A 15,563-nucleotide genomic window follows, 5' to 3' on the forward strand; every position below is an offset into this window, starting at 1 on the left:
AAGTTGATGTTTTCTGCACAGCACTCAAGTACTTTCGGAAAGGCAAAAATGACACAGTAGCCTACAATTATACTGTTTTGTGGAGTTTGCTTTGAATCTCCTTCTCCTTGAAAGACAGTGTCAGTCTTTTCTTATAAGGAAAACATGCTCATAATGTTTTAGAAGTGGCCCTTAATTGCAGAGGGAGTGGTTGTCGGGGTATATTTATTTTATAATGGTGAAAGTCAGGATGCCACATTTGCTCTTTGAAGGTGACCGTTAGGAACTAAGTCAGAGAAGCTGCACATGACCAGTTTTCAGCACAAGTAGTTTTACATGAACTTGTGTACAATTTAAATCAAGTACTTCAGTTAAAGTAGCATCAGGGCCCAATTAATTCACTATTGTCACTATAGGGCAACAATGAGCCTTTATTGCTGTAACACCCCATTCATCCAAGACTGTGCATCCTAAACTGTGCGTAGCAGCATGTTGCATCAGTTACAGGTTATGTAACAGTTCGCTTGAGCCAAAATGATTAGTGAATTAAACGATTTGTTGACAGAAAATTATCCTGTAACTATTTTGATAATTGATTGATCCTTTAGGTCCTAAGCAGAAATGCCAGACATTTACTGGTTGCAGCTTCTCAAATGTGGGGATTTGCTGGTTTTCTCTGTTTTGTATCAAGGTCAACCAAATTGTAGGTTTTTTTTGGACAAAATAAGACATTTGAAGACAGCACCTTGGTCATTGTGGACTTGTGATGGGCATTTTTTACAACTTTCTGACATTCTATTGACCAAATGAGTAATCGATTATTCTAGGAAATAACTGTCAGATTAATCGATTTTATATTTTGCCCACAACTCCAGAAAACAACTAGTAAGCTCATTCCTATTACTGGAATATCACCATGTCCCTGTTTAAAAGCGTTTCAATTTGTTTGTAGTCTCTTAAGTGAACTCAAAATTATTTGGATGTGTGCAGTTAAACAAATTCCTAATAGAGAAGAGAAAAGAAGAAAAAACAAAGTCCTGATACACAAATCTGTTTTCAGTTTGTGGACTTTTTCTCTAATCTTTGATGTGAGAAGTTTAGAGGGAAAAATCAGTATTTGGTGGAGCTGTTAACAATTCATAGACATCTGAAATGTGACCCTGACTACACACTGCTTTATGTAAGACGTCAAAAGCCACAAAGGTTGGAAACCACTGGATTCATCTTTAACATTGTGTTGTATTTTAAAAGCTTGTATTATCGATGGTGTCAAATCTTCATCTGAAAAGTAACTAAAGCTGTCAAATAAATGTAGTGGAGTAGAAAATGGAGTAGAAAATACAATATGAAATCTAGTGGAGTGGAAGTATAAAGTAGCATCAAATACTCAAATACTCAAGTAAAGTACATGACTGATATATTATTATATGACATTAGATTAAGCAGCATGTTACTGTTGTAGCTGCTGGAGGTGGAACTACTTTGAACTACTTAATAGAACCACTTTGAGGGGCCTTGAGTAAATGTACTTTCCACCTCTAGTTTTAAGTAAGATATTCTGGCTTTCTGTGGCTATTATCGACAAAATAAGGCTTTAGGTGAAAGTGAAATCCTTACAAATACTCTCAGTGTGTCACATAATGAAATTGAACTTTTTCCTAACTGGGATCCTCTGGAAGTCTAATGTGTTTGTGTGTTTTCCTGAAAAAATGACATGATGAAATGAAAGTACATCACCTTGGTACAGTAATTCTCAAACTTTTTCATGTCAAGGAGCCCTAAACTGACACAATTTAGACCACTGACCCCCATTTGATAAGATTTTTGCTTTTAGATGTTTTATTACAGAAAGTGTATGAAACCCATGACCAAAACAGTCATACATTCTGTCATTGTGTTACTTATGGATGAAATTATAGTGAAAATAAATTATTCCCCTTTTTGCTGGGGACCTCCTGGACCCCCTCCAGGACCCCGGACGCCACTTTGAGAACCTGGTAATAACATAGTGTACCTGTTTAGTACTACCCTGCAGTAATAGTGAGGAAGAGATGTGTTTTTGCGTGTGAAACGCCAGGGGGAGCAACAGTTTATGGTTTCAGCGTGTTTTCTCGGGATGCGGTGAATTAACCGTACAGGCGAGGTAACTGCGGTCACGTGACCACACGGTTCGCCGTTGGTGAGTTTTTTTTCTCCCTCATTATGGCGGAGGGGCCAGCCGTGCGGATGGACCGTCTCTCCCACTCTGATGCTTGTTTTGTGTCTTGAGGGAGGGCGTCTTGTTTTTATTTTTTTTCTACACTCTCCCACGACGGCCCGGTGTTTTTTCAGCTAGACTGCGCTCGTGTTTATCGGCGGAGTCATGGCAGACCGCGGCGTGGATTTGTCCGCCCTGCCAAAAGAGGTTAGAGACCAGTTGGCGGAGTTGGATCTGGAGCTGTCTGAAGGTAAAGGAGGGGAGAAGGGAAGAGGGGGGTGATGCTACAGCAGATTTTCAAGCTAGCTTTGTGTAGGCTAATCGATTACACCAGTAGTTTTCCTCCTTTTTCTACCCTCCGCTTGTAATGAATTGAATGTGGGCACACGCCACTTAGCTTATATCGTGCTAACACAGGATGCGAGCAGACGAGCTAGCAGTGCATGACAAGCAGCAAGAGAAAGGCTTTCATCCATCTCCCCCCGTGTTGCCTTTATTATCTATCTCACAGCAGACAGTGGCTCATTTTAAAGAAAAACCTCGATGTAAAGACATGTTTCTGGGCGTCTGAATGTCAGAGCCATGGCTGTGTGTGACAGACAGGGATGGCCAGAGGCAAGGTCCATCTGGCTATCAGGGCTTGACCCCTTTTTTCCTGTCATCTTGCTTATACTTATTCACATGGTGGGAATTCAGATTCATCTGTGACCACATGGCCTTCCAGTTGGACACCATTCAAGCATTTTACATGGTGTCTGTACTCTGGTTTCAGTTGGAAAAAATAGGGTTTTATTGTATTGAAACTGAGTCATGGTGACAAGTGTTGACGTTAATGTCAAAGGGCCTACAGTCATCATCTGCTCTCATGTCATATGAAGATACAGTCTGTTGTGAATGTCTGTTACTGATTACCAAAGTGTGACTAGTGGCGTTCATTTGAGAGACCAACAAGATGTGAACAGAGCCTCATACACCTGTGTAAACCTGTTATTACTGGGAATTATAGGTTTACCTGCCTACCTGCCCCGCTCTCCTTGTATTACAATACACTCAGTCTAGTGATGGACAAATTGTGTGAGATCTGTGTCAGACTTGTGCATTTAGCCAATGTGGATGCTCGTAGACATGGATGATGGACTTGTCTATTTATTGTACTTTGCACATGTGTGAAGCATTCATTCATCCATCCGACACATAGTACAAATCAACCCCATCCCCCAAGCAGCTGTCCTGCTCTACACCCACTGACACACACTGTCACATCCCTGACAGTATCCCCCCCTTCCCCTGCTTCATGGCACCTGGGCCATATTCCTCCAGCTGAGGAGACTGAAGCCAATTGTCCCGGCGTAGTGACCGGTCTGTGTCGATCTAACTATACTGACTGACATTTGGTTATTTTAGGTGCTGTGATAGTATTGATAGGGATTTTTTGCAAGAGTCTTAGTACAAATGCTGTTAAAGCCTCTCACTCATGCCTGTAATAATGTCTTAAAAAGGAATATGGGACTATAAAAGACCTTGACTCTATGGTTGTGTATTTGACGATTATATGACATACTACCATGAAATATACAAATATATGTTTACAAGCTTATTACTGTTAGCTGTAAGTATATTGGAGTGAAACCACTGATGCCTTTTACGGCTCATATCAGCCAATATGGAAAGTAAACTGATATGTTATTTGTGCATCTGCAGGTATTTTAAGAGCTCACTAACCTCTACAGTTAAAGTGTTATTCTGGTGGTAAACCAGTGTTTAGTATGTTTGTCTGGTCTATTAAAGAGTTATACTGGTGGATCTGAAGGTTTTAGCCAATTAATTACATCGGGTGTACTTTGACATCACAGGCTGACCATCTATATCGTGAGTCATTTAACGGGTGGCTGATATGACGATATATGTATTGTCAGGGATAGACGGAGGTCTAATTGTGATTTTGCCACACTGTTCATACTGTGGAAACAATCTCGTTACCAAGGTGTATTGTGGGTTATGTTACACATCAATGATTAGGACTGTTTTATGGCTGAATTTCATTCTTACATGATTTTGCATCAATATGTTGAAGTACTTTGATATGTCACATATGTAATTTGACATCCATTTACGATTTATTGATTGATTGTAGAGGGACTGTGTTACATCACAATCTGTATTGATATATTGTGATATAAAATTACATATATAGTCAGCGATACTGGATATCACCCATCTTAGGCCTTTTCATTATTAAGTGCACTTTTTACATTCCCATCAGACATTTATTTTGCTTCACATCAGAAGTCATAACTTGCAGTAATTAATACAGTTGACTGGTTGTCAGACAACATTATGAGTGTGGTGCTTTTTTGATTGCAGCTTTCAAGTATTGAGTGTGATAGAAAAATGTCTTAATCAGCCATAAGAGCAAAATATTTGGATGTTTGCACTATTTTAGGTTCATGCGCATCAAAGCCAGCTAGTCCCTGTATGACTGCATGCGGCATGTCACTACCTTGTAGGCTATTTTTCTTGATTCCATACCAGCCCTCCTCTGAAGCAAGTGGAAATGCCTGTTCCTGCGTTGCTCGGATAAGAACACAGGCCTGCCAAATGGCCTCTTAAAAAACAACCCAGTTCTGCTAGCCCCCTGTGACCATGGGGACACAATGAGGACCATTCAGCTGGTCTGAGCCGCCGTGGCCAGGAGCTCTGCTGCCATTTAGGCCATTCAGCTGAACTCGGTCTTTGTGTGCACGTTGGAATGAGCTGCCTCCATAGGAAGAGAAGGGAGGGGCTGGTGATTGGTCATACTTGAGAAGATGACGTGTAGTGTGTACTACTGCTGGGAGTGGTTGACCCCCTCTCAACCTGCCATCTCTCAGCTGGGCCAGGGGTAAAAGGTCACATCCGGTTCTTCACTGTAACTAGCCTACCTGGTAAACATTCCTCGCCATCCGTCAAGCAAGTTATACAGAGGCATAATGTTGCTGACACAAGCAAAATTTTTGTTTTTTGTCTGTGAAATAGTAGCTGCTGGTCCAGGCTAAGGAAAACACAACATGAGATGATTACCATTTCCTCTTACTCAAAAGTTTCTAAACACTTTTTCATGTGTTTTCATGCTTGTTTGCACAGTATGTTGATACAGTCTTACTGCCTATTTGCATCTCTGATCATTGTGTGGCCATCATGAGAGCCCAGATTATTGCCAGTTACTTCCTTTCTAGGCCAGTCATCCAGTTAACCAGCCAGCTAGCATTCAGATGCAACAGAAGCAGGCTGGGCTCATTTGTATATTAAGAGACTGCCCTCAGCAGAGCATGACAGCACTAATATGGACCCAGGCTGTATCAGCCGTCCATCCTCCTCCTGACCCTAGCCATCAGTGACAGCGTGCAGGACAAAGCCTGATGTATCCTTGAGGACATATCTCTTCTGTCTCTGTATTATTTATGAATGAGATAAGCAGTGAGCTGTTGTTTTTGTTAGTAGTCAGACAAAGCGCTTATTTTGAGACGGATTACAGACGTGTGATACACTTCCTCAAGCTCACATGGTGAAGAGCTGTGTTTTTAAGGTGGAGGTCTGCAAAAAAGAGGAATAAGGGCCGCTCACAGTGATTGTAAGACAGAAATCTCTACCAAAATTCAAATGATTTCACAGCTTTCAACTCTTGCAGGTCTGATACTACACGCTTTAACAGCTTTACCAAATGTTAGTGTACTTCTCCTGCAAATACGAGTAATATGGTCAAAATGAATGTTGCTACAATAATCACAGCATTATATAATCAACATGCATCTTCTTAAAGATGATTTATATGGTATTTTTTGCTTTTGACGGTCTAGAGAGACAGGAAACAAGGGGAGGGATAGAGAGGGTAGTGACATGCAGCAAATGTCCCAAGCCAAATCGAACCGGGAACACGACAATTACAGAGTACTTGACTATTTCCCGTCACACTATTTACAGAAAGGTTCAAAATGACAAGTCAAAAAGCCAAACTCATGTTTATCCTGTTGAGTCAAACGGTTTTCGAGTGTTTTTCTAAAACCCAAATGCTATAATTTTCTCAAAAAATGTATGGTTTTAGATCTCATGCTGTGACACTTTTGGTAAAATTAAAATTATTATTCATTCAGACAAGATAACCACAATACCCAAAATGTGGGATGATCTACTTGCAATTTGGAACCTTCCTCTTCAATTTCTTACCACATTTGGGTGAGCTTTAAGCAATCTAAAGTGTTAACATATCAAGCCATTTTTTTCTGTTTGGATATTTTGGTAGTATGCGCTACATTAGTGTAGCTCAGAATACAGAAACCACAAATCATCTTCCTCATAGCTTCAGGGCCAAGGCCTTAGGCCCAAGCAGATGGTTGGGTACTTTTGGCACAGGTCTTTTTTAATGTGTGTTTGTGTGTATACAGTATGTTTGAACATGCAAATGTGTGTATGTGACATAATACTGTTTCTGTGAACGGTTAATGATGGCTGCGGTCCCTTTCCCTCCTCTAGGCTGAGTTATTCACATGCTCCCATTAAATACCATGACACCCTCACAGAGAGGTGTGTGTGGGTGTGTGTGTGGTTGGTGTGCGTGACTTCGAGATGCCCTACAGGTAAAAGTTTAGGCATGTATAGAAGACTGACAACCTGACTTTGTTGACTCAGTGCTAGGAGATATATTGACATCCCACTCATCAGCCCTCAAGACCTGCACATGTCTTCTACAGCAGAGGAGGCTCAACTCGTTGAGCGAGCTCACATGTGATGTCAGGTACTGTAACACTGGACAATTAGGCTGAAATCAACAATATTAGTAAGAATATTTTTCCCCAATATATATCAATCTGTTTTAAAGTTTCGTTGGAATCAAATAGACAACAGGATTTTGTGAAATGATACCACAATATGATCATTATTAACCAACCGAAACCTGATATGTAATCATTGAATTATTGCCAAGCCCCTATATGAGGACTTTGGTTTTACTAGGGTGTGGAAATCTGATATGACACATGGAAACCATGAAATAGTGGAATATTTTAGTGAGTAGAGTGACTACAATAAAGGACAGTGGTTGATGTGCCTGTGCTAACAAGCATCCTCTCTTCTGAAGTACCCTTAAGCAGGACTCCGCCACTGAAATGTGCTATTCTGTGTCTGACTCTGTGTTCTGATCTTCATGTGGAGGAAAGCAAGTTAATGGAGAACTTCCCCACAGTCTAGGAATAAAATTTCACATTACATTAAACATTAACGTTCACCCACTAATGTGATATGAAGCCTACTTATGTATGTCAAGTTAAACTAACAGCGTTTAAACATATGACATGTTTACAGACAAGGCAAGCCTGTATCCTGTCTCGTAGACCCATGACTCACTGTAATTAGGTGTGTCCTCTTCTCCAGGGCACATCCATCCACCACAAAGTAAAAGAACCTGTTTCAGGCTCCTGTCTCACTGTGCTGTTTACTGAGTTGATAGGTGTGATGCAAACTGTGACTCATCATAAGGGAAGAGTGAATGGGGATTTTATGATATCAGATCCTTTCTCGCAGACTGCACAACACCCACCCGCCTCCATTCACCGCTTGACCAACCTGTAATCTCAACCGAGCTGAAAGCAACAGTGATGCGCCTCTCTGACGTTGCATTGTGCAACCTCCCCACTCAGTGTTTTTGTGGCCTGCAGTCATTTAGTCAGGGGCCCAGGCTGTGACACACCAGACAATGTTGACTGATGTGCGCTCTGATTTACACCTCACAGGCTAAATGATGAATCGGTGGCAACAGAGAAATCAAATGGTGTTTTTTTTTTTTTTGGTGTTGTCAGATTGTGGGAGCTGATGCAGAGCCCCTCCAATCTATCGCTAGACTATATCCACCGCCCGGCAGGCCATGTGACTGTGCTAATGCTGAAGAATGCTCTTGTGAATATAAATAGACCTGGCTGGCAAGACAAATTCGCTTTCATGCCTGAGGAGGAGAAAACAAGCATCTCTTTGACACAAAAGCACCACCATTATTGCAGTGGAGGCCACACTCTTAAAGAGCCAAGGAGTCACTCCTAATTGTGTGTTTCTTTCTCGCTGAGGCTAATGTTTCTGGTTAGAAGACAGCAGCCAGTGGTATACACATCCACAACCAGCAAACCAACTGTCTGGTTGGCTGCTACATGTGGGTCACTGTTATGCCAGTGGGTTGTGTGTGAAATACCGCGGCCTGTTGCGAACTGACCTTCTCAGGCCAAGCAGCCTGCTGACTGACTCATGAAGAAAGTTGCTGTAGGTGTGCTAATTGTTAAAGCATCATATCAGTGGTTTTGGATTTTATTTTTATTTTGTTTTTACTACGTTACCTACAAATTGTTTATACTTAACATTATTGTTCATCATTTACCAAATGATGAGTCATTTCCTACCTGCTTTGAAAATCAACATAGGGACTTCTCACCGTAAATATTTGGTCAAATTTATGTGTTGTGTTATTATTGTTTGGTAATGCAAGTGCAAACAGGGAATGTTTAAAAACCTCACTTGTTGATAAGTCCAACTTTTTGTGAGAAATGTTAGTTACGCACTGTAACTCCAGATTCTGTGAGTGTAGGCGCTGCCCTCTAAGGCTATGGCTAGTGGGTTTATCTCTTGTGCGCCCACGCAGTGCTGAGAAATTTTAGTCCACACCCACCTGCGGGATGGGCCCTCTCACTGTCTCACCTTGAGTATAAAAAATATTGAGACTGGACAATTGGCTCCCAAAAAAGCTTTTTCTTCAGCTCTTCATGGAGCCAGTGGGGCCCAGAAATTAGAGGTCTGCGCCTATACTCATAGAATCTGGAGTTACGATACGTAACTATGGTTCTATGTCATATAGGCTTCGCCCTCTAAGGCTATCGCTAGTGAGATAAGGGTGAAGCAGGATATAGTCCATGCCACACTCGGTCCATCTGGTACCACAAGCACAGACACACACCTACTTCAAAGAGAAACGAAACAAGTAGCGCTACATGCCCAGCCATTGCACCATGGGTAATGGTTCATCACAGAGCCCCAAAGAGCCCCGAACGCACAGTATGAGGGGATGAGGGCTGGCGAGGAGCAGAGGAAGGGAAAAAGACAGCTCTCCATGCGCTGACAAGCAAGAGGAAGAGCGCACAACCGAATCCCCCGATATCAATCACTCTGATAGAACACTCAGTACAGAGTGAGTCATAGAAAAGTGGGAGACATCCCACATATAAAAACAAATGAAAGAACGGGGAAGACCAAGAAACCGCAGTTTAAATGTCTTCCACTGTCATTCCTCTGTGCAAATTCATCTGGTGGTGTGCGCTCTGATGTGCTCTGGGGGATCCATCCCAGAGGACAGATATGCCTGTGAAACAGCCATGCACAGCCAGTGCGAAAGGCCCAGTGCAGACAGACGAAGCCCCTGAGATTGCTCTCTGTAGTGTACAAACAGACACTGAACGGTGCAAGGCGGCTGTGCGTGCAACGTAGCAGGCCAGAGCGTGCACCGGGCAGAGGAGATGAGACATGACTTCCTCCTCAGACTTGTGATGAGGAGGGAAGAAACCCTCCAAGGTTATCCCCTCCATCTTAAAGAGCTAGTAATGTTCTTAGGCGTAAAAGCCGTGTTGGGCGCAAGATAGCTGAACTGCCATCTCCCTGGATCCTGAGAAATGACGAAGCCACAGAGAGAGCAGATGTCAGAGCCAAAAGCGGGGCCGTTTTGGCTGACAGGAACTTAACTGAAACCTGATCCAAAGGTTCAAAGGGGGCTTTAACCAGCGCACGTAAAACCAGCACTAAATCCCACTGAGGGGCTAGAGAGCATGACACGGGCTGGTGTTCGGTACACCTCTCAGGAAGCGTTTCATCAGAGGGTGGCTGAACACAGATCTTTCGCTGAAATCCTTGTGACAGGATGAAATAGTAGCAGCATTAGTTTTAACCGTGCTGAAGGCCAAATTCCTGTCCACTAATAGTTTGAGGAAGGAAAGCAAGTAAGGCAGGGAACACGCAGCGGGGTCCAACACTGGAAAGCTTTCCATTTGGCGGTGTTAGACACCCTGGTACAACATCCACAGAGAGGCCCAGCCTCTCTAAGCGTTCGCATTCAGCGACCAGACCCACAAACGCTGGCCTATCATCAGGTAATTCCTGATCACTACCTATGCCTGGGAGAGAACATCCCCACAGCCACTGCAGGCATGGAAACCATGGTGCACCTGTGCGCTCCAAGGCTAACAGGATTGCTGGCAGCCACTTTTCCTGCACTTGCTCCAGGGGCGGAGGGATCATTGGGACTGGTGGGAAGGGAAAGTATCGGGCCATGGTTGATAAGCAAACTTGTCCACTCACAGTGGAAGATTGTCCTGCGTGCTCAAGGAGAACCAGAGAGCACACTGCATGTTTCCGCGTGCAGCAAACAGATCCACCTCTGCTCTACTGAACCTCCTCCAAAACGGGGAGGCCAGTTCGGGATGGAGACTCCAGTCCCCTTGAGGAGGGTCCCCTCTCGACATAATGTCCGCTCCTCTGTTCATTTCGCCAGGAATATACACTGCCTTGATGGAGAGTAAGTGTGTGTACGCCCAGCACATCAGCCATCTTGCTAGGTTCAGAAGCTGCGCTGAACGCACTCCTCCCTGACCATTTATGTAGGCTGCTGCTTTGTTGTCTGCGGATCAGCATGTGCTGATTCTGCAGCAGTGGGGAAAAATTACTTTGTGAACTGCTGAATGTAGCCTTTGCTGATCAGCCTGCTCATCCAGCCGTCCATTGAACATACGCATCGCCACTCTGAGTAATGCTCTGAAAGTGGGCGTACATGTATTTGCTGTGCTGTGGTTGCCATGGAAACAAGCCAGTCCAGAGCTGCAGTTGCATAAGTCGGAGGGTTCTCCGGTGCAACCCATAGGGGGCTCGGCTCGAACTTGTATGTGGGGAAAAACTGAGCGTGTGACAGAGTAGGTGTACTGTTTTTGTGACGCGGGTCTGTGCTGCCTGTTAACCGACAGGTTAAGGGCCACCGGCTCACACAGTGTGGAGGATGTGTTTAACAGCTACTGCTGAGTCAGAAGAGTCAGGGGTAGACTTTTTTCCAGAGATATCACTCTTTAGGGGATGATGTTCAAAACAAGTGCCAACATTTTCATGAACATCATCAGTACAACACACAATCCCCTCCAACCCATCATTGCCTCCTGCTCTGCTTCCTTAGAGGCTGTTGGGGAGGAACCACCAGGTGCAGGCCACGCGGCTGTTCTTGAATCCCCTCCGAGGTGCCAGCTGTGCAGCTGAGAAAGCTGGCTGAGGTGGCTGTGGAGGGAGAGGGGGAGAAGGGAGGCAGGATGTAGCCCCAGTGGTTGTCATGGGGTGTCTCTGCTGTCAGTGTTGGTCATGGCTGTCCTAGCATTGACCGGAAGAGTGCAGGGGGCATGCCATGCCGTCGATGTTTTCTGCCTCCTCTGGTGCTGACTTCATGGCGTCCACCATAGAATGGAAACATAGCCCAAACAACTCGTCGGGTTGATGGGCGCCTCAAGGAGGTCCCTCCTTGATGCCTTGGGGATGGGGGACTGCTGAAGCCAGAGGTTCCTTTTGTATCATTGTCTGCCAAGCGGCAGTCCATGCCTGGTAGACGGTGATGGAAGCACAGAGACTGGGGATAACCTTGGCAGCCTTGCTGATCTCCAACACCTGGTCCAGAGGCAGCGCAGGTGGCTTAGCGGCCAGCTTCATAATCGAGAAAGCCAGCAGGGAGATGTTGTTGGCCGATGCCTGGCAGGCACATTGGTGAGTGTGGTCTGACAGGCAGGCAGTTAACTGGTCCTTGGAGGATGATGGCTGGACAACACCATCCCACACCACAATAAGCTGTGAAATTCGGCTCCAGAGAGGCAACAGGAGGGAAGCTGTGATCCGTGAAACCCTCCACCTTGGTGATGGGGATGTAGGTGGAAACAGGTGCTTTCAGGCTTCTTGGCTCCGCAGGGAAGCTAGGGGCGATCCACACGATCTGTGGATGGGGGAAGCTGAGTCATCCGACTCCGGTTCGTCAAGTGGGTGTTGACTAAAATCTGTCAGTGTTGCGTGAGTGCGTGAAGGATAAACCCACTAGCGATAGCCTTAGAAGGCGAAGCCTATATGAAATAGAACATAGAAGATTTGTGCAACAGCTGTTGTGACACAAGAAACTACCACAGTGTTTTCACTGTGTCCATGTTTACCTAATGTTTGGTTTCCAGAGTAGATTTTTTGATAACATTGCCTGTTTACGCAATGATTTTTGGCACCAGTCTTTTCAGTATCACATTTCAAAGCATCCTTGAACACATCATGCAGGAATAGTTGTGAAATCAGTCACATTTTGTATTTGTTGGTCTGTAGTCATGCCATGGCTTGATGAACAAACTAGCAAACAACCGTCCTTGAGGTTAGATGACTTGTTAGCTTGTGAGCGATTGCTTTCTGAACAGTTTAAAAACTGATCTGTAAATGTTGATCAGTCACTATATGTTAGGTCCGTTTTCACAATGACCTAAACACCCCTTTAGCTCAGAGGCTAAAGGGGTATTTCTGATATTCTGATCTTCAAAGACATTTTTTCTGTCTTTCAGGAATAAAATAATATTACCAATAAATTTGAAAATTGCTTCCATGTGATTGTAACTACCGTTGGACATTAACTCTTTGACCATAAACCTGCTGTCTGTTCCTTCTCTCATTGTCTGGCTCTCACTCTGGCTCTTCAGATGATCAGCCACAGCTGATCATTACAGCCTTTGAAGAGGGTGTGGAGAACACAGGGTATTTTCTAAGCAGCTGGTCAGTTTCTATATATGAAAGTGCAGGCCTGCGTCACAGGAAGGGCTGATGGGAAACCAGAGCTCAGGGGTAAAACAGTCATGCTGTATCTGTACAATAAAAGTTTCCAAAAAGGTCAAACACTTTCTCTGTCAGTGCTTATTGGGTTGTTGTTGTTTTTTTTTCTCGTGCCTTGTGAGTGAATAGTTCTCTTCCTAATTCTTATGTGGAGCCAAAGGGTTATCGAAAATTCCCAGTGAGTAGAAGTCCTCAGGAAACCCCCTCAACAGGCTGATGTATATCTCCCCTCTTGGCCCCTCAGAACACATTGTGCTAGAGCTTGGCGTGTAGTCGTGGACCCCTTTAATTCAACTCCCCAGAGAAAGAGGTAACACAAAGGCCATGAAAACACATTGAATAGGGTGTGGCTTCAACCTTTTCATCCCTAACTGTCAATAGCACTGGCTTCTGGGCTGATGCAAGTCCACATTGCATTGAGTGGAAACATTATTTTAATATTTTGAACTTGGTAGAATCACAGCCACAGCTCTGGCCCAGCTGGCCTTAGTCATTTCCTGGAGATGAGCTAAAACTGGTTGTTTGCTTCGAAGCCTGAGCTGTGTTGTTATGATCAGTGTTGGGCAGGATTTGGTAACGTTAATGTTGAATGAATAGAAGCGATTTTTTTTTTTTTTTTTTTGAGGGTTTGTGGAGCTAGTGCCACATGCCACTGCGGGTAGTGACAGTATATCAATGCACAGTATTTCTCACACTCCTCTATCAGTGGGAGGCCCTCTTTCTATTGTAGGTTTGTGTCGTGTTGCGTGCTCCCACAAACGGTGACGAGACATGATGACTTGTCTGGATGTCATCAAAATCATTTGGCTGTGGCTGTAGGAGCCATAGGAGTTAGTTAGAGAGCTTTTAACTAACTAATGTTAACTAAACTTTCACTTAAGACTCATATGTGCACGCTAGTTGGCATATATATTTTGAGACACAACTAAATTTAAGGGTTATATCTCCCACATAGTTCTTTCAATGTTTATGTAAACCCTACTCTAAGTAAAGCTGAGACTTGGCACTTTTAATGTAGTAGCAGGGAGCCTGAAGAACAAAAAACGTGTAACTGTCCAAGTACTTACTGTATGGACTGTATGTGTTGAAAGTTGAAATTCTGATGGGCATTTTCCAGATCCTTTTCTAAAACCTAAATGTCCACACTAATATGCCAAAACAACAGAAAAACATTGAAATATATATTGAGTTCTGCACAGGCATTTACCAAACAAATCACATTCATCTGTATTTTTGAAAAGATGTTTTTGGTGTCCTAACTGTGGTTTTCAAATGTGTCTGCATCGGCACCGATACAGTTTGTCAAGTCACTCCACTTTCACCTTATCCAGTTAGTGCCTATCTTGCTGTCAGTAGCTTGTTTCTAACATACCCTCTCTACCACTCCCTTGTGACCTCATACCTTCAGTTCCGCATGAAGTGAAACATTTTCGCTGATGTAAAGGTTTGTGTATTTTAGAACTTGACAAGTGGCTATATGGCCCATTTTTCACCGCACTATATTGCTCTCTCGCACATTCCTCTAGTGTTGCACCTTGTTGAACATCCCCACAGTTTCAGAGCCGTCACAGTCAGAGCAGCGATAGACTCCCGTCTCGATGACAGGCTGTTTAATGAGTGTGAGCAGTGGGAGGTGGGAGGTCAGGACCGTGAGCTGTCCAGAGAGTGTAACGTAGGCAATAAGGTCTGTGTGGTTTCAGTGTCAGCTGTAGATTCAACACCCCGGGATGTGAGTGTTTCTCAAAGACCACTCATGGCTTGTTATGAGCTCATAATATTGATTTAATGAGTCAGCTGCCTGGTTAACATTCCTCCTTCTACATTAATGTCCTCTTTTAACCCATCATCCATGAGCAATTAAGCCCCATCAAGGAGCAACATTTCTGCATATGATGGAGAATATTGCTAATTTAAGCTCGGGTAATGTACGAAGCTCAGTGAACCTCAGGTCATGTTTATGACCCTTTTATCTCAACACTACAACGCGGTGGCCACAGTGAAACCCGATATCCCTCGCTCACTTTCATTGCTCAATACACTCTGGTTACCCAGCAATGCTGAAACACTGGTCTGTCATGCAGTTCACCGACCAGGATGCCTCTGTCTTAATAAGTCTCGTCTCTGTTTTTCTTTTCTTTACAGTGTGCTGAATTAAGTCAGAGTCAACCTACTGACCTCGTTTCATTCCCATCATAGTTCAAATAGATGAGCTAGAAGAGAAAGTGACAAAATAACTCACAGTGGTGTACTTATACCATGGAATAGGCCTTTTTCACAGTAGACATTTTGACTTTGATAGTAGGAAAAGTAAATGTGTTTGTAAGAACATTAATGATGTATCTGTACTATTGAAGCGTCCCTGCAAGTCAAGACAGTGAGAGCACAATACCGAGACCCTGAAACTGATGCAGCTAAATGGAGTTCAGCCATCATTAATTTTATTATTTACGCCTGTGCTTTTATAAAAGTCCGACAGACAGAATAGCATATATTGTAGTGT

The 15,563-nt window shown here is 43.7% G+C and overlaps 1 protein-coding gene across 1 annotated transcript in view; it reads left to right on the forward strand.

Annotated features, from left to right (window-relative positions):
- Positions 1-2,160: 2,160 nt before the first annotated feature.
- dip2ba (disco-interacting protein 2 homolog Ba) overlaps positions 2,161-15,563 on the forward strand; it is a 43,913-nt gene continuing 30,510 nt past the window's right edge. The window contains exon 1 of the mRNA XM_042408884.1: positions 2,161-2,426. Within this exon, the coding sequence (XP_042264818.1) occupies positions 2,342-2,426 (85 nt within the window). The 5' untranslated portion in view covers positions 2,161-2,341. The remainder of the gene's footprint in view (positions 2,427-15,563) is intronic.

Source organism: Thunnus maccoyii, chromosome 4 (assembly GCF_910596095.1).
Source record: "Thunnus maccoyii chromosome 4, fThuMac1.1, whole genome shotgun sequence".
Classification (NCBI taxonomy): domain Eukaryota; kingdom Metazoa; phylum Chordata; class Actinopteri; order Scombriformes; family Scombridae; genus Thunnus; species Thunnus maccoyii.